This window comes from Orbicella franksi, chromosome 4 (assembly GCF_964199315.1).
Source record: "Orbicella franksi chromosome 4, jaOrbFran1.1, whole genome shotgun sequence".
NCBI classification, from domain to species: domain Eukaryota; kingdom Metazoa; phylum Cnidaria; class Anthozoa; order Scleractinia; family Merulinidae; genus Orbicella; species Orbicella franksi.
This window is the reverse complement of record NC_138148.1, coordinates 3,522,301-3,542,124: the sequence shown is the minus strand read 5'-3', so window position 1 is coordinate 3,542,124 and position 19,824 is coordinate 3,522,301. Positions and strand designations below refer to the sequence as shown.

At 38.5% G+C, this 19,824-nt stretch overlaps 3 protein-coding genes across 4 annotated transcripts in view; 2 read left to right on the top strand and 1 right to left on the bottom strand.

The window, feature by feature from the left end:
- Positions 1-850: 850 nt before the first annotated feature.
- On the top strand, positions 851-7,570 carry LOC145485974 (matrix metalloproteinase-25-like). Its single transcript, XM_081464645.1, has 6 exons — positions 851-1,441; positions 2,977-3,228; positions 3,659-3,908; positions 4,632-4,850; positions 5,105-5,405; positions 5,991-7,570. The coding sequence occupies exons 1-6, from the start codon at positions 1,310-1,312 to the stop codon at positions 6,541-6,543; spliced, it is 1,707 nt and encodes a 568-aa protein (XP_081320771.1). The 5' UTR covers positions 851-1,309; the 3' UTR covers positions 6,544-7,570.
- A 315-nt stretch (positions 7,571-7,885) lies between these two features.
- On the bottom strand, positions 7,886-15,480 carry LOC145485980 (uncharacterized). 2 transcript variants are annotated; one of them, XM_081464654.1, is made up of 4 exons: positions 14,896-15,480; positions 13,045-13,095; positions 10,913-11,605; positions 7,886-9,060 (listed from the first exon to the last, which is right to left on the bottom strand). In XM_081464654.1, exons 1-4 carry the CDS (start codon positions 15,394-15,396, stop codon positions 8,998-9,000), a joined length of 1,308 nt encoding a protein of 435 aa, XP_081320780.1. In that variant the 5' UTR covers positions 15,397-15,480; the 3' UTR covers positions 7,886-8,997. The 2 variants fall into 2 exon arrangements, with proteins under 2 accessions (XP_081320780.1, XP_081320779.1); XM_081464653.1 differs by lacking the exon at positions 7,886-9,060 and having other exon boundaries at positions 9,068-11,605.
- Positions 15,481-15,521: 41 nt separating this feature from the next.
- LOC145485975 (selenoprotein N-like) overlaps positions 15,522-19,824 on the top strand; it is an 11,931-nt gene continuing 7,628 nt past the window's right edge. The window contains exons 1-4 of the mRNA XM_081464646.1: positions 15,522-15,940; positions 18,081-18,242; positions 19,010-19,172; positions 19,689-19,824. The exon at positions 19,689-19,824 is cut by the window's right edge and continues 42 nt beyond it. Coding sequence (XP_081320772.1) covers positions 15,620-15,940; positions 18,081-18,242; positions 19,010-19,172; positions 19,689-19,824 — 782 coding nt within the window. The 5' untranslated portion in view covers positions 15,522-15,619. The remainder of the gene's footprint in view (positions 15,941-18,080; positions 18,243-19,009; positions 19,173-19,688) is intronic.

The window sequence follows — 19,824 nt, the reverse complement described above, 5'->3', positions numbered from 1 at the left end:
TTGGTGCAGTAAATCACAGGGTCTTCCCCTTTTGCGCTGATAGCTCGACAAAAACTGGAACAACTGATAAAATAAGGCCGGAAACTCTCAATCGGACGGTGAGCAGCGATTTATTTGTTTGTTATTGCCACAGTCGGCATTTAGCTCACATCGAATAGTGTCCAAATAAGTCAACTTGATAAACAGCGTGATAAGAAATGAAATACTGTAAGAAAACAGTAGACGATGAGTTGTGCTTTCATTAACTTGAATACTGGACTCCGGTTTCTGCTCACACCAAATAAGAAGAAACTCGGCAAACTAAATACTGTAATTAATAATTGACCTTCTGCTTAAAACGTGATAGTAAAACGATATAGCCCAAACACACTGCCCAGACAGACAATAACTTTATTGCGTATGCAATAAAATGTGATCCTTTGGTGACTACATAACAAAAATGGACAAGTTAGATTTTAATTACCGTTCAAATGATTTTGTTTTGAGCAATATTTGTGGTTTTAACAGGAGCAAGGAGAAAACATTGCAACGAAATAGATCTCGCTTGAAACTTTGCTTTTAAATGTTGACTCATAGCAACCACGCAGAAGCTGTTAAAGAGGTGAACCTGCGATAACAAAATGAAAGAAAAATGTTTTACCTTTCGATAAGGGTAAAATTCACGCCTTTTCAGATTCAACAATGAAAATAGATCTAATTATACTGATTAGGTCAAAAATCGCAATATTCGCCTTGCTTCGTTTTGGTGTGGTTTTATTTCTAATTGCTTATTGTCTTTCATGGAGGAGACGACAAACTGTATCTACCGGAACACAAACGAGGAAAAAAGCTTTGTCATCGGATCAGCGATAGACGAACAGTGTACGCAGAACTTGAAACAGATCGTGTGACTTCCGACTTGCACGATAACTTGAAGGGTATCCATTTTCGCCAAATATGGGAGTGAAATAGCACCCGCTTATTTCTGGCGGAAGTGTATCTTGTTACGGTCAATGGGTTATAAACTGATGAGTCTTCACTACTCTTTTAGAGTGGTAAACACACCTTTTCCTGTTCTCGTTGAAGCTGTTTTGCAGAGGCACAATCTTATCGACGAACCCAATATTTAGTTTGCGGTGGTGTTGGATATTCCTAGTTGGCATTGATCCACGCGAAGGGAGGTTTTCGCTTATATAAGGACAGAACTTTCATTTGTGACACCAGACGATAGACGAAAGACAAATCTACATCTGTCTGCAGCGGCAACTTTCGGTGTTGAAGGCCGAGCATTTTAAAATAGTGGCAAGTGTTTAGTATTGTGGAGTAGAAAATGGCGTACACAGAAAATTTTGGTCGTCTGAGGACGGCACTTCGGTTAATCCTCGTTGTGTGCTTCTCCTTTTGCCTCCCAAACCTCGTAGATAGTAGTCCACTCAATTCAAAGAAAGTTGCGGAAGGAATTGTAAGTATTAACTTTATCCTTTCCTCGTAAGTTCATTATTTTATGTCACCTTGTTATTCATAATTTTCCAGTGTAGTTCACGAAGTTGGCTCAAAATTTTTTCCCTACTATTTAACCATTGAAGCATGTTTCGCCTTTGCGTCATTTGTCACGGAAATCAAACCGTGACATGATACAAACGAATAGAAATGCAATCTGCAGCGAAATGATTCTAAATCTCTTCTTTTTAAAACTAATACATTTATCAGATATAATAATAAAGACCAAAATTTTAATTTTACAAACATTTCTCGTCAGAAACGTCTTCATTTTTCGGTGCAAATATTTCGGAAGATGCAAATTGGCCGACTTAAAAAGATTGAACGTTACATAAATATTAATATAAACAGAAGAAACACGTTTGTAAAATTAACAATTTTCGTTTTGTATCTGAAACTGTGACTTTCCTGCTGTCCAGACCTTTTGGTAATGTATATTTATCAAATTGATGGTATGAGGGCATTTTCTAAAATCGAAATAATCATTGCATTTATGTAACGAGTATTTCGTAGTCAGCGTAGTTTGGTTCCAGAATTATCTGGTTCAACAACATATGACGTCATGCTCTTGAGCATTAGGTTTACATGATTACTAATGAAATATAAAACCCGTCCCCGAATTAAATTGACCGTAACTTGACTATTAGAAGTGAAGTAATGCGAGAATTATGCAAGGTACGTAGTGCGCGTTTTCACGATTCACAGCAAATGGAGCAAACGTGACCCTAGCTTTCTGCGTTTCCTTCTCGGCTTGAAATTCCGCTCTTAAGAGCTGAAAAGGAAATATGAACTCTTCCAGACGAGATCTTATTTAAATCTTATTTAAATAACGATTCAAGACTATTTCGATTTCTTTGTCTTAGTTTTGTATCTACCATGCCGTGCTACTTTTAGCACTGAAAACACGACGTCGTCTTTATATAGTTACCGCGTGACTTTCTATATGTTCATTGGCCTGTTGCCACTTTTGATCACTTTTGCGTTTTTAAGTTGAGTCAATTAAGAGCCACTCGAGATAAGACAGTCTAGCAGGGAAACGAAATGAAAGAAAATATTGAAGCTACATCACGAGGCACATGACAACTGAACAGAAATTGTCTGTGTTGTAAAAAATCCAATGTTAATAAATAAATAGAAATCTTGGCGGAAGTTACAGAAACGCTACGTCACCAGAAAGAAACACTAATTAATTGAACTAGTATCATTATTTGGATTTTTCGGTAACATGACATAATCTTAGTTTTGTTTGTCCAGCAAACACATACTTGTGCGAACAGATGGTTGTATTTTATAAACTTCAAGATCCGGCAGTATTTTGACTATAATTTATGTTGCATATTGATGACATCATATTTATGACGTAACTCATGGTAACGCCTTTTTGGAGGTACAGACTCATTGCCTCCGCAAATTTATAGATTCTTTCATTATAATTTAAAAGCAATAATTATACTTCTATAAACAAACATTCATGATTTATTACCTTTTGCACTGTAGGATTATTTAACAAGATTTGGCTATTTGGTGACTGATGATCCCAGAACGGGGAAACTTAGAAGCCAACAAGATTTAGAAAAATCCATCAAAATGTTACAGCGTTATGGTGGTTTACCGGAAACAGGCAACTTAGACGCGGCTACGATTAAGCTCATGGGAGAATCCCGTTGTGGTGTGTCGGACTTTGGTAAGACGGATAACACTCGAAGAAAGAAGAGATACACGTTGCAAGGGTCACGATGGAAGAAACACGTAAGAAAATGAAAATCTTGCGTTACTCATCTTCAGGTTTTTTCCTATGGCGTTTTATTAAAAATGATTCTTCGGACTTGATGATGTTAAATTTTAGAATTCAGATGCATCGGAAAGCTCTTTCTATATTCAAGGGCACTTGAACTCAAAGTTCATGTGGGGATCCATGTCAGAAGTATTTTTGCGGCAAAATTTCATTTCTGAAATACATGTACTCACAATACTGTATTTAAGCTCGGCAAGAAATCCCGTGACACATTTTCCTCACCAAAAAATAGGAACTAGCTATGTTGTCTGTTTGGGATCTTCGGTTCATTGATTCATGTATTTTTGCATAAAAATTGATCAAAGTGCGCGGCAAAATATATTCAGAATTCATGGTTATGGTCCACTGGTTATAAAATTAATATTGTTTTACTCTTTTTGACAGGATCTGACATACAAAATCAAATCTTTCACATCAGACATCAGGGACACTGAGAAACAACGGCAAACCTTCAGAAAGGCGTTCAAGTTATGGAGTGATGCAACCAATCTGCGAATTAACGAAAACAGATACGCTGATGATAAAGACGTTGATATTCACATCAGTTTTGAGACCGGTTACCATAGTGATGCTTACCCGTTTGACGGAGCAGGCGGAACTTTGGCGCATGCGTTCTACCCTCATAACAACTTAGGTAAGTGAACAAACAAACAAAATACAAACTTGGTATTTCCGGTTTAGCGTGAGATAGTGTTATCTATCTGAATACCCTAGCCTTGGCTCGCAGATTTGTACATACAGGGAAAGTTTATATTTTATTAACAGAAAATTGTTTACAAGTTCTATTGAGTTTGAGCATTCCAAAAACCCCTCAAGATCGGAGATAAAAAGGTCAACATCCCACGTGGAAGAAGGCGTATCATGCTACATGTCAGTTCACGCTTGTTTTTTAAAGCTCTTCGGAGTTGAACTCGGATCTACTGCATTCATTTAAAACGTTTTATCGCAGACTACTCTCCGGCCGGCATTTCAAGTCAGTGGAAAAGTTCGTCATTGTTAGCAGGAACTAGGAACTCTCTTTGGCAGCTTTTAAATCATTTTATTCTGTGATTTAGGTATACTTTTTGTACTTTTAATTGATTTTATCTCTTATCTCTTGTATTTTTATTCGTTATATTATCTCATAGTTATGCCATAGTTTTAACATCCGTATTGTACATAATTTTTAGAGGGGCACTGGTTTGTTAGTATTTTTATACTACTTTAGTGCTACCCTCTTTAAACAAAGTCTTTACTTACTTACTTACTTACTTACTTACTGGCAGATCGTAGAAGTTAAACTTTTTATCACCACCTATCTTATTATCAATAGCCAAGAGCAACGGAAAGTTTAATAACGATCTCTTTTTTTTTGCAGGCTTATCGGGTGACGCGCATTTTGACGATGGTGAGCGATTCACCATAGGAGCAAAGGACGGCATCAACTTGGACTGGGTGGCGGTTCACGAGTTTGGACACAGTCTGGGCCTGGAACATTCCAACGTGCGGGAATCCATCATGTACCCTTGGTACAAAGGTTACAAGGAGAACATCAAGCTTACCTATGACGACATACAAGGAATACAGGCGCTTTATGGTGAGTTAAGTCATGCATACGGAAAAAGTGGTCCATCAGGCCGGAGATTATCCCGGTTTCTTTAGCATGAAGCGACAACATGTAGGAGTACTTCTACTCCGGTACCCATTTTATACACTTGGGTGGATGTACAAATCTGTATGTACATAAAGGAAAGAAAATCTCTAAAGAGAATTTATAGCTGGAGTGTAGAGAAGAAAGGACTAACCATGGCACGGACAATTTTTCTGATTTTCCAAATCAATTTATTTCAGGGAGACCAGCACGGCCGACAAATCCTGCAGCGGCGACGCCGAAACCAGCAACTACCAAGCCTCCCGTCCCTGAGGAAAATGATGTCTGTTCTATGAGCTCGTACGACACGTTCTTTCTTGCCCCTGACAAGAAAACGTACGCGCTGAAGGGTACGCAATACTGGATCATCTCATCTGGGAGCGGTGCAGGCCTGGAGAGCGGGCCTCATAGAGTGACTGATTTGTGGAAGGAACTCCCGAACAAGATTGACGCTGCTTACAGGAAAAGCGCTAACAGGCTGGTGTTCTTCAGCGGAGCTAAGTAAGTGCCTGTTCTTGAATCCAGTTTTGTTTGATTCAAGTTTGACTGAGTTGTTTCATAGCACTTGGAAGTAGTCTTGAAACTAAGATGACAAAGTTAGTTTTCCGACACCTCTTCCGAAGAGCCTGAAACGTCATTCCGCCAAGTGTCAACTTTTGCGTCATTTTCCACGAGACATACTTTTAAAAAGACTTTGGTTGTTTTGTTGGAAAAATAGAATATGAGAATTTGAAAGAACGACAATATGTTTTGATAGTAGAACACGGAACCACAAAACGTCTGTAAAGAATGCGTTCTTCTACCCAAGAACTATACTGTACAAATAGATATACGAAATGCAAGGTAGGCCGAATTCAACATTATTCGGGGTATTTGTGATGTTCCCGGGTGGACCAAGCTTCACTGTTCCTTTTCCCATTACTGGGACTGAGGAGGTAATTCTTAGCTGGTTGAACCAGCTCAGGACGAACAGTTCCGATTGAAATCGCTTGCTTTATTACTTGTTAGATAATGTTCTAGGAGTTAGCATCATGTTTTTAATGTCGGCGGCTATGATAGTTACTCTAAATTTGGTTTTCTCTAAAGGGTCTGGCAATATTATTACAGAAGCGAGCGAGATACCTATTACATCGAGTACAACGGACCGCGCGATTTCAGGCAATATGGGTTGCCAATGGACTTGAAAGATATGGACGCTGCCTTTGTTTGGGGAAGAAACAGCAGAACGTACTTCTTCAAAGGCGACAAGTATTGGCGCTACAACGGACGCAAGATTGATTACGGTTACCCCAAAAGCACCAGTGTTTGGAAAGGACTACCTGCCCGTATTGATGGAGCCATGAAGTGGAGGAATGGAAAGAGCTACTTCTTCGCTGGAAGTACATACTACAGATTTGATGATTGGGAGCTTCAAATCGAGGCTGATTATCCCAAGAGTATAGCTTTGAAGTGGATGCGTTGTACGAAGGATAATCTGGGAGTGATCACAACCACTGCGACACCAGGCGTAACGCAGAACACGACCCAAGGGTATCATGGGTGCGATCATGTCCACGAACAATCGTTTGGATCAGCAGTCTACCCCAGTCTTGTCACGCTCTGTTCTTTACTAATAGTTATTTTAACACTGAACTTTTAAGACGTCGTTTTAAGTATTTATTTATCATTAGACGTTAAAACAGAGACACAAGTAATTAACGTGTATGAAAGATATAAACGGTTTCTTCTTTTAGTAAAGGATGCATGTAGTTTCATCCTTAACGGTTACGTGGGTCGTCACGCAATCTTCATTTCCTTGAGGTGGGTTGCATGACAAAACCACGTAACGGCTGCTGCAGCGACTTAGAAAATAATATTTTAAAGTACTGGAAAGTGAAGAAAATTTTTAGAACACCGTTTTGTTTTCCGCTGGAAACTTTCAAAATTCTAGTAACGCTTGCTAGAAAAGTGGTGATCATGGAGCAATATTCATTTGCCTCCAAAACGAGATGAAAAATGTTTTTTTTTCCATTGTTAATATTTTAAATCGACAAACCAGGTGTATATAGTTGAGTCATTTTAGAAATACCCGATATGAGTTACCTATTGAAATATAAATTATGAACAAAAATTGAATTATTATAGACTATTCAACAGCTAGTTGTCCAAGTGACGGGAAATAATCACATAAAATGGACCCTTTTACCGATGGCATTCTTTTCCGATTTTTTCATTCACACCAAAAAATTATCCTCAACGCTCGATTAATCGATCTTACTTTAATGAATATGCGAGAAGTTTCATAAGAATCTTTTGCAAACTCATGAAAATATGGGTCCCTAAACTTGACCATTTTTACAAAGAAATATAAACCAGGGGAGAACACTTGCCCCCTCGTATACATTTCTTTGTAAAAATGATGGAGGTGGTGTTTTGTTCATATGAAAAATTACATGAAAAATTGTTGACATTGCGTGACATTGGTAAAAAGGTTCATTGCTCTATATCTACAGTCATTGATATTCAAATTTCGTTATGAGAATTGTATTTTACAATAAACATACCGACCTGCTTTTATTTATTGTTTGCATTTCAGGTAAATTTGAATAAATTATTCTACACAATATTGAATGTTTGGTTTCTGTTAAGCTGTGTCAGTCCATAAGCCTTAGCATGAACCTCGTACTGGAAACACACTGCGCATGACGTGTATGGTAGTTTATTTCTGGGCCTCCTTGGCTAACACTAATTTTACAAGCAATTCAATTTGCCATTAACCATTATCACGCGTCTTATTAAACCAATATCATGCATCTTAATTAGCTTTCCTTCTTTCCACAACACAACCCACGCCACTCTCTCCAACACACACTCCACCCACTCCCCCCCCCCACCCCCCCAAAAAAAGAGATGAGGGAGCCTGACACTGGTAAGTCCTCAGGCCAATCCAAAATCTCCACAAGTAATGTCATGGAAACCAATGCAAATTTGTAAATAACTAGTTGACTATTTACTCAGCAAAACACTTTGAAATATATATATTTTTACTAATTCCTTCACTTAATGGACAAAAAATTATCTAGTATGTCTACACTTTGTCAGTTCACACTTGCTACACTTTGTTTCAGTGGCAACCATTTTACAGAAGTATAGTTGTAGGTGGCCAAAAGATGATTTCTGAAAAAATGTGAGTTTGTTACCTTGTGACCCCAGGTCTAAACAGTATGGATTATAAACAGCATGGTTTATACAGAAAACTCAGAGGGATAGCACATAGTACAGTTCGGAACATGCTTGGTCAATAAGAGATTGATTTTTAAGTACTTTAATAACTCATGATTTTAAAAAGACCATGCAGTAGAAACTCTACTATGCACGACACTTGAGAATACTGCAATTTGTTATTCAACTTGCAGTGGGGCACTCTGACTGGCTGATTTAGTTATTGGTCATATCAAGAGTGTTAAGTAGTTGTGTCAGTAATAAAAGCACTTAATATTAGTATGGTACTCAGGGCTAGAAAAAAACTTGAATTCTAGATCGCCCTCTGTACAGACAGCTCTCAAATTTTGCTTGCCCTGCAAGTCTTAGTTATCTTCTCTTATCTGGTTGGCAGATGACTTGCCTGGAACCTTGCCTGTTGGACAAGTGAGAATGAAAAGATACTTGCCCAGCAGGAAAATCTACTTGTTTGTGACAATGAGACGGCACTTTTTTCAAGCCCTGGTACTGTACTTCACTCTGGGTACATTGTATACTGTAATGCCTGGTTTGAAACAATAACAACTTTCACACTTAACTCGACTTTCACATTTTTTCTGGTTTTAGATTGGAAACTTATATGTTGAGAAAAAAAAACTGACAACACTTTAAAGTGCAACAGTTTCAAACTCGTAAAAATTTAATTTCCTGAATAAAACTGTAAGATTAGATTATAGCTAGGTAGGTACATTATGCTTAAATGCTGTTCACGTTCTTGATTTACACCCAGTTTGCTGTCAATATTTACAATGCCTAAGGAGTGAACATTGTTAAAAGTACTTCTGAATTTAGTAAAGTTCAAAATTTTGGTAGGAAAAGTATGTTATGCACAGCACATAAGAGTACAACAAAGCTACCAATTGACTAGAAAAGCCAACAGATCGTTTGAATTTCCACCAGCACTAACATCAACATCCTGCAAGAAAACAATGACACAAAATGTGGAAATTATGCAAAATATATTCGACAAAATTATGTTTGTTAATCTGCTTTACCCACCGAAGTGCAAAATAATGCAACAAAGTCTAGATACATCCAACAATAAATTATGTTCATTTTTCCTCTCAGGATTGACATACTGTAAGCTGTCTACAATGTACATCAGAAAAGGGGGAATACATGACTGTATATCTAGATTTCCTTTTGGAAGGATTTCAAGCTTGCTTTTCACATGCCAGGAAAATCCCAGACACTAACAATTTCAGACAATTTTGTTGGGGGAGGGAGGAAGGAGCTGTCCTGCTCTGTCCTATATTTCCCACAAAAACTCTAGGTTACAAGACAGTGCAGTGTTGCTGACATTTGTAATCATATTATAATTTGAGAGTTGTTACATTCAATATGTGAACTACTAGCCCCACCAGAGCATAGTAATCTGACCCTTGTTTATCCTTAATACATGCACAGAAAACAAAAAAACAAACAAACAAACAAACAAAAAAACAACACTAGAAATAACAAAAAAATGGTAAAACATACAAACATACAATGGAAAAGGTGGCCATACTGTAGATACATGTAGAGTTGCCCATAAGTTAGAGTACAAATGAAAAATCTCACTGACATGAACATCAGGACCTAAAATTGCATCCACCTAGTTGAACTACCACGTGAAAACAGCCATCCTCCTTCACTTCCCACACCAAGTGGTGTTTTGCGAGACAGATGTCCTCAGCTGTTTTCGCAGGCTAAGTTGAACTGAACCTGTTGTAAAATATTAGTATTTCCCTGACTCATCAGGTACATAGGTGTACGGGCACCTTCGGACTTGGGGGGCGGACACCTTCTTGCCCAAACAAGTTAAGCAATGCCCAAATGTGTGAGTGTTGAAATTGGGATGTAAACGCACTCAACTTGCGTGAAAAACAAAAACATCCGCAAAGATAGTTATAGTGAAAGCTTGGATACTCAATGACCTCCATGAACAATCTCAATCAAGTAAAATCTAAAACTTATTAAAAGAAAAAGTTCTTCCTTTCATGGCATTCGTTCAGAAATTGACTGATCAGCAACAGAGACATTTGTTTCAAGATGTACCGTTTGGACGACTGTTACAGAAGCTATCCTATATTCGAGATGAGCGTCTCAACAGAACAACAAACACAGATGTTCAGAACAACAAACAGACGTTCAAAGAACAACATGAGGCATTGCTAGAAGTCCTTCAAGCCTTCCATGAATTCAGAAACCATGTCAATATGATGGTAAACAACGTGGACATACTAGAGAAACACCTCCAAAGAAAAATTCAAGAAAGAAATTAAAACACCCCACGGTTAAGATATTCCAAACAGCTCTATTCAGGGCTTCCACAAAAACAAAAGTCTTGGTCTTTGTTTGCTTTGATTCGTGTCCTTGTTTTGTCGATAGAAAATTGGGAAAGGCAATAACATCCTTATCGTGGATTTCCACGATACAAATTTAAACAACTCGTAGCTAACTAAAAACCTCAGGTCACTTGACGGCCTACAGACTTCCGGCCGGGCGTCTAATCACACACAGAGATTCATAAAAAAGTAGACACTTTTTTACAAGTTTTGGAAATCACGCTAATAGCATTATTTTGTGATGTTTTTCTCAAGTGTCGTTGCCCGAATCATGAGCATTTTGTCCGAAAAATTATGTCATTTCCGTGGCTTGGGAGGGGAGGAGGGCTGCAGTCCCCCTCTCCCCCCCCCCCCCCAGCTCGTACGCCTATGATCAGGTACTTTCCATTTTGTCACTTCAGTACAAATACATGTATTCATGATACTCCCAGCTTTACTTACTTTAATATCAACTGAAGCAGCCTCTTTGGAATCATTTTCCTCCTTTGGAGGTGAAGGTTCACTTGGTAATGATGATGACTCAACATTCACAGTACTTTTAGGAGTTACCTCCGACAAAAGACTGCCTTTACTTTGTTTTGAATGTGTCTCTGACACATGAGTTGGTTGACCCTCTTTTGGAACTGTTTCTGGTTCAAGACTTGCCTTACTTCCCTTTGATGGTGTCTCTTCAACAAGACTTGCTTTACTTCCTTTCTGAGGTGTTTCTAAAACAAGGCTTGCCTTGCTCCCTTTAGGAGGAGTCTCTACAGCAAGACTTGCTTTACTTCCTTTCAGACGTGTTTCTGAAATGAGACTTGCCTTACTTCCTTTAGGAGGTGTTGTGGATGAGAGGCTTGCTTTACTCCCTTTTTGTAATGATGAAGAAAGACTAGCTTTGCTCCCTTGCATGCTACTGGCAGGGCTGTATTTAAGACCATCAAAAACAAATTCCTTCCTGGACAATGGCTCTGATCCAGGAATACTTCCATTGTGGCTTGTGTCCTTAGATGCCACGTCAAAGTCATGGGATTCTCTTTTTTTCAACTCGGCAATGGCTGCAGTGTTTATTGTTTCAAGATCAGCTTCTAAGGTATTTTTCAGTTGCTCTTCGAGTTCCCCTTCTTCCAACAACAACTGCAGATCTTGTTGACTCTTGAGCAAGTTAGATAAAGAACATAAATACTTGTAAGCACATTGTATACAATGAACTAGCAAGTTGAATTTTGAAGTAATATTAATATCAAACATGACCAACAGTGTTTCATCATGTTTCCAAACACTGTGAAGAGAGTTAGAAATATGACACACAGCAGACACAGAATTTTTTGACAAACTTCAAGGTGTTTGGAAATGCAAAGAAACACTGCCTTGAGTGCTTGGTATTTTCTTCTCAATGGAAACTACATGTAAAGCTAAGGAGAAAACAGAGCTCTAAATAAAATCACAAAAATCTGTGCAAGCTTATTAAATTCAGATAGCCAAACAACATCACAGTTATGATTTTCCTTGTTAAACTTGATGAATTGAAAAATAAATCAGTTTGAGAAGTTGAATTTGACCTAACTGATATTTTGCGCATTCTACACCAGACGCTGAACACTCATCTTGCAGGGCTTCAAATGACTAATGACACTCAGAAAATAGTAAAATGAGAAAAAGGATGGACACAGGACAAGAAAAATTAGAACCTCTTGAAAAAAATGAGAAGCAGGAGAAACTGGGAAAATATACAAATTATGCAATTTGTTTGATGTTTTTTTTTTTCACAGACACATCATGCTTGATGTATTTGTTTGCTTGCTTGATGTACAGAGGAGTAAATGGGAAGCAGGCTAAAAATAGAAACTACATATAGTTGAACATGCCCTGACTTGCTAATGCACTTGCTAAATTTAACTAGAATAAGAGAGGCTACCAAATTTCAGCAGAAACCATCAAGATCTCCAAAAATTGATCAACTTAGCAAAAGAATAAACAATAGCCTACCACTAATCTGACTCTTAGAAGCTAATCGTTCCCTAAATTTAGACTGTGCAAAAAAAGTGGAGGCCTCATCACAACTACGCACACACAGAGCTAAAACTTACACTGCAAATAGGCCAAGTACAGTATCTTAAAATAATTCACGGCAGTGGCCTCAAGGTTAATGTGCTCATCTCCAGATTGAGTGGTCTGGAGGTTTGAACCCTGACTGGGGACATTATGCTGTGTTTTTGGGCAAGACACTTAACTCTCACAGCACCTCTCTCTACCCAGGTGAACGGGTACCAGCAAATTTAATGCTGAGGGTAACCCTGCAATGGACTAGCATCCCATCCAGGGGGGAGTAGAAATACTCCTAGTCACTTGGTGCTACAGAAACCAGGATAAGCTCCAGCCTGATGGGCAACTTGGCTTGTATGCAGACTTTACCTTTTTACTTTAAATAATTCTAACATAGTTAAGGGACTAAAATAAAACAAAACAAAACAAAATTGCATCGAGGTTGAGGTCCCCTAAGCCTCAGTACCAGGTAAGAATTTTAATACATGTATATTTATTAATTAACAACTGCCCCATTGGTTGATTGGCACAATAATCTAAGCACTCACTCTTGTTTCCCAGGACCATGGAGATGAAAACTGATCTTTGGAATGGAATTCCTATTGAAATGACAAAACATAACAAAGCAAAAATGATAAATCATGAAAAAATGATTCTGGATATGCACACAGCAACAGCAAACTGGTCATTACAACCGTAGATTACAGAAAAAAGGTACAAAAGTGACTTATGACATATATATGTGTGCATAGGATAAGGAGATGAAACTGATGTCTTTCTGGGAAAAAAAATCAGTGAGGATTACTAATTTTCTTTTACATGTGACACAAGGGTCCTACTGAATACAAGACATGTGGAGAGTGTATGTTACATGGCCCAGATGTATGTACAGGAAAATTCATTTTCTTTTTGGCCACCTGCCAGGTTCTACCACTGTCTCATAATTCCACCACCTAGGGTCAGAGCTTTTGTGAGTTACTAATTCACAAATATGAAATTTGTTGTTAACTTTGGAGGTCACTCTCTGGGAAATTTATGGTAATTCCATTTTGCAATACACCAACATTGTTATTGTCTGTGGTACTGTCCAAGATTTCTTAAGTTTCCAAAGAGCCTCCCAAAAACAAAAAAACATGGTCCCTTTATTCTCACAACCACAAAACCACTCACACGCAACACACAACCCTCCTGTTTGTCACTGTGGACATTTTGTGTATGTGACTGTCTAAATACAATTAAATTATTAATAGTCCTTACATGTTTACATACACATACATATAACTAAGGGCTTGCATTTAGAGAAGTTTTAGCATCCCCATTTTGACTACGTATTACACCACATATGCTATAAGCTGTTCAAGAAATTTAAACTGCCCTCCCCCTTGGAATTTCTGAGGACCTGGATCCGGACACAGGATATACGCAAATTGGGCCATGGTCAGGCTTTCAGCCAGATGGGGGTTCAGGTGACCTGTGGATGCCCATTTTCTATAGAAAAAATTTTTATATTTCGTGTATATGTTGTCTTATAAATTGCTCATTTGAGCAGGCCCTATAGCATATTTTGAATAGCCCCTTTTCAAATTCAGGCTAAAAGCCTGGACATGGTTGTCGATGATCACCCAGACCTGATGTACTCAATTCAATCTTTCGGTTGGTAAGATCAGTTGCTGTCACTAGTAGTTTCATATCTATACTGTAGGGCTGATTATTTTCAGGATGTTCTTTACTGTTACGGGCATTCTAGTGCTCCAGGTTTCAGGGAACAGTACATGTGCGCGAAGAGAAATGAAATCAAATAATTTGTTTTTGTTGACTTTAAATATGTATAATCAGCATGATGTTGTATAGACATCTTGGAAGTTTTCAAAACTTCAGAAATGTAATTCAACTATTGACTTTGATATAAAGCGTCACGAAACAAGATGAAAAACATTCAGATAATTACGTTCTCCTGGCATTACTAAAATCACAAAACAGCTGTAGACGTGCCCAAAGTAAATTTATTTTCTGGTTCTGCACAGCTGTAAGCTAAAATACAGCAAGCTTATTAAAAGCTTTAAACATTTGAAAAAAAAAGTAGAGAAAAATAAATAAATTCAGACTAAATCGCAGTTATAAAAGTTTCTAAATTACTTTATTTCCCGCATCTGTTTAGAATCTTTCACTACCACACCCAAAACTACTGTTATCACCACTTGACGATGAATCACGCTTCTTGGCGATCGAAGAACAAAGTGTGACAATTTAAGAGACTTTCAAACACAGAAAATTCACTTCAGCTTACCTTCGGAAAAAAGCTATCTCAGGCAAAACGTTTGTTTCCAAGTTGAAACGTTCTTAAAAAGTTAACAACTACTATAAAACAAACCTCGAGGATACAAACAACAAACGCTTACCGTGACAGATGCAATGCTGTCTCGTGGGTTGAAAGCGGAGGGCTCCTCTGACCCCGAAATTCCGTGGGCCAGCCTTAACACAGGAAACCAAACGGGCTTTCTCGTTGAAAAAGAATCGTCAAGATAGTAGTGTTTTCTTACTTTAGGACCAACCATACGCTGGTCTATGAGCTTATCCTGCTCTTCAGGACTCAGTTTATCCCATTCGCTGCCTTGTTCGGCCATCACTTCGCGCTGTTCGGTGATAATTCTCCGACTTACATGATTCAACGATTCAAAGTACGACAGAACATACTCGTTCATGTCTTCGACATCACTAACGTATTTGTTTTTCGGCTCAAAAGAACACCTCATGCTTTCAAGTTTAGATTCACTTGGGGTCTCGTCAGCGCCTGATTCCTCCATGTCGTCAAAATCTTCGGCAAACGCCTGTTCTATAGCGGCCGTCACTTCCGCTTCTGAAATGATGGCCGCCATGTTTACTTTTTCTGTGGTTTTCATTCACCGAGGACAAGTCTTTGTTCTAAGAAGGATTGTGATTGGACAAAGTAAAAACACTGACCAATCACAGGGCGGTTATTATCATGGTACTATTAAAACCGCGCTGTTTCCTGTTCTCCGCAAACCCAGATTCTGTTACTAAGAAATCTGCTTCTCTTCCTAAATATCGTCGTGAGTTGTACGGCAAAATGCTGTCGTCCTGCAAAATTATAAGTAGGAGAAAATGAGTGCAGAAAGCGAAGACGCAGCTACGGCTGCTATGGAGAATCGTTCGAGGGCATCAACTACCGTCTACACAGGCTACAAATGCGCTTTTTTCACATCATTGTTGGTCGCAGCTCTTGCTGTTGTTGTCTATCGCCTTGTGATAACACCAGTTTTGTTAGAGAGGACTCATTATGGCGATATCAGAGACACAAGCTCAATGTATGACGTGGTGGATGAAGAAGTAGTTAGCTTGTTTGTGACCTACGATGAAAACTTGGATAGGTTGCTGGACTTGTCAGAATTTGTTAAAGTTGCCAACAGAATTTTGCATCGAAAAGTAAGTAGTCTTATGTTGTCTCTTTCCTTGACATGAAAATATTTTTTTGCAAATAATTAAGTTCTCTAATTCCCACCATTGCCTGATAGGGAAGAAGTTTTCTCGTCAGCTGCTTCCTGTACTGTAACATGATCGCTTCCACATAAATACTACATTCAAGAGCTTAATTAATCTATTCAGGTTATTCATGCAGGATGTAGTACCTGTTAGAAATGCGTAATTAGTTTAATTAAACTTACATTGTTGTTCACTCTCAGGGGTGAGTGTAGCAGAGCCATCCCCCTCATGAAAAGATAATGCTGACATTTTGTAGTACACTGTAGCCTGTGAATCAGCATTCTCTCTCCCCCCACTTGCCACTAGATCTATTGGAGCAAGAAATAGCTCTCTAAATTCACTTTCTGCACCCCACCTGATCGAGAAGCCAGTCAGAGATATCATATTAGTAGCACACCTACCATTTTTTCAGATTAATTAAACAAAATGTCCGTCTTCTGGATACAGATTGAAATCTCCCAGTCTCCAGGACAGGCTGTCAAATCTCTGCAGTGTGTTTCTCTACCACCTGTTTCTAAATTTTTGCAAAATGGACAATTTTCTCGTCCCCACACCAGGAAAAAAAATTTGCTCCAAGTGTCAAAAATACCCGTCAGGAAATGTCAGCCCCAAAGAATTAAATGATCAGGCTGCTATCAGATTGAGAAGTAGCCAGATATGTACACCGAATACATGTATTACTATGATTATTCTTCAAACGTGGTACATGTATTTCCGAACAGGTAGGAAAAATACTGAACAGGTGGATTTAACTCATCTGAGGTCCGTTCCAATAGGGTGTTATTATTGACACCATCTCAAACGCTCCTCCCCACAAGTCTGAAAGGCCAAGTTAGTAATTGCTTCTCCATTCTCTCTAATCTACTTGGCTCAGTTAAATCTGTCAGGGGTCAAGTTCCCTGCCTGCATAGTCATGTACCAATGCATGTAGTTAACAGTATCCTTAGTTAAGGCTTCATCTAGCCGGTTCAAGATGTTTGGTTAGTAGCCAGGAGCATGCGAGAAAAAAGAGTGAGAAAAAAAGGTAAGGGGTTCTCTCCCTAACTTCCCCAGATCTGTAATCCCCTCATTGTTGTTCTCACTTTGTTCCCCTTTTGTTCATCCCCACAAACCAAGAGCCTGGAGCAGGCTAGGTTTGGGCAAGATCACAACTCAGAGAATAAGGTCTGTCTAAGGCCCTGTCCACACTGTGCCAGAGAAATTTGAAAATGTTGTTTTCACTCTGAAAATGCATCCAATGTTTTCCATCCACACTGCACTGGAGAAATTTGAAAACTCAACAAATACTATTAACATTCATCTTGGAATGCATTTGAGGAAAACTCAGGAAGGGAAATCACATGATTATTGTGATGCCGTCATTTTTGAAAACCTCCATTTTAAAAGTGTTTTCTGTCCACACTAAAATGGAAAGCTAGCATTTTCAAATTCCTCCAGTTTGAAGAGAGTTTTCAAAAAGCTCTTTTTTCGTGATGGATTAGTGTTAGATCTAAAGGTAGAACTAAAACTGCATTGTCGAATTTCTCCAGCATAGTGTGGACCGAACCTAATAGGCAAGTGGTCTACAGGGGTTTATAGTTAAAAATATCGAAGGTGAGTCAACAGAGGCAAACAATCTTAGTCATATTTTGTAGAATTCAGGGTCTGTTGCGTAAATAATTCCAAATTTTGCCTATGCTTTCACAAAACTTACATGTAACCCTTCAAGAGGCATTTGAAACCACCACACAGATAAACAAATGGCTAAAATGAATGGAATTCGATGGTGCATTTTGCAAAAAATTCAAACTTCTAGTCGATGGATTTTCTTCATTTTTTTGCTACACATAGAAAATCGGTAGAGAAAATGATCCATCAAAAGAAAAATAGGGGTCATCGAATGTCCAAGATCATTAAATCCAGGCAAAGCTATAGCAATGGCCAACTTCTGTCCTACCATTGTTCATTTTATTACTTAGTGTGCATGCGCATCAATGCATGACGTGGCGTGTGAATTTGCGTGCACGAACGTCCTTAACATGTAGATCAAACATTGTTAAAAGGCGAACTCAATCAATGACGTTTTTTGTTTGTTTGAACCCAGGCACCTGCAGATGACCATCAGGTTGATGTTAACACTGTTGCATTTGCACCAGATTGGCCAGATACTGGCAATACAGAACAGCTAACCCTTACTTGTCATTTCACTCCCTTGGTTCTCTCCACGATGACGAAGTACTCAGACGATTCACAGAACACTGTCACAGTGAGTATTACATGTATAGTAGTTCCAAGAAATTGTGAATGGGTGTTCTATACTGTTAAGGTGTGGCTTATATATGTCTGACTCAGTATGAATAAAGATTTAAACAGGGGTTTCATCAGTGTTCAATCTAGAAATTAGTCAAAGTGGGTCATCTGTCCCACATGACATTTTAAATTGGGACATTTCAAAAATGGTCTGGGTCAAACTACTGCATATGATATTGAAACTTTGAAAAACTGCCATCATCCAAATTATCACCAGTATATTATTAATACATGTAGTTTTTATGCTTTTCACAGTTTTGATTCATTTATTGCAGTAAACAGTCAAGTAATCGTAGGCTGAACACTGTTTCATTAACATTTTCAGTGGAAAGGCAACTGGTTTCACTGGCGGGCCAACCTTTTTGAACTCATTCAACTTCCTTACAACAAAACCTTTCGTCTAGGTTGTTAAAGCAGGCAGGCAAAATCATCCTCAAAGCCCTTGTTTAAGATTCCAATATTCATTTCAAGGTCAAATCAAATTGATCCTGACCATAAGTTTTTAATAAGTGATTTAGTGGCCATTACTGGTGAGCTTTTTGATCAAGACCTCATTTTAAAGGGTTCTGCACAAATGTACCCTGTTTTAAACAAGGATTATATTTTCTTGCATGGTGTCATGAATTATATACATTTTTGCTATATGTAAATATTAAAAGCTTCAATAGGAGAGTGTGCAGAGGCAAGTTGGAAGTTGGAATCATATATTGAACATTCTTTCAGGGTAATGAACACCAATTGCAAGGGCTGAAGTCCTGGACAAATTGCATTGTTCCCATGGCAACATATCCTGTTACTGCATTTGCAGCATTTTTGCCTTACCCAGTCCTTAAGCCATCATTGGGCCAACCATGGTACATTGTTGAATCTATGATTGAGAAAAATGGTATGCACTAAGAATGATATACTCAAAAATTAATGTTTTAGACCGATATTGATGGCGTCAACTGCCCAGAGTGTCAGTTAGTGGTTATCTCTGACTCAGGGTACAACCCTTTAGAAGCTGTAGGTCACTATCTTTTCAAGTCAAACTAATTTCACTTTTTTATCACTACTTCTAGCCACAATATGCTCCAACAGAAATCCCCAAAAGCCTTAAGTGGCAATGTCAGAGCAATTAATCAGGTCGAAGGTGTAACCTGTAGTATTCTGCCTGGATGGTTGAGATTTAACACGCATTCGTCAAGGGGCAATATACTACATCACCATAAGGCCAACATGCCCTCCTCATAGGCACAGGATCCCTATGTAGCTGAAAGCCATTTCTTCTTCATAACAAGTGTGTAAATGATAATTTATCATCACTGTGATGCAGTGAATTATCTGATGCAACCCTCTTAGATTATCTATTTTGGAACTTCCCCATCATCTGTTTGTTAAGTTGTTACAAATTACATTTTAGGTCCAGGTTTGACCAGTAACCGGTACTACCCTACCCCTGTCAAAGGAAGACTGGCCATTCTTTATCAACTCCTCACCATATTTCATCCACGACCATTTCTTCTGACAAGATTTCCTCCACAAGGAACAATTGCTTG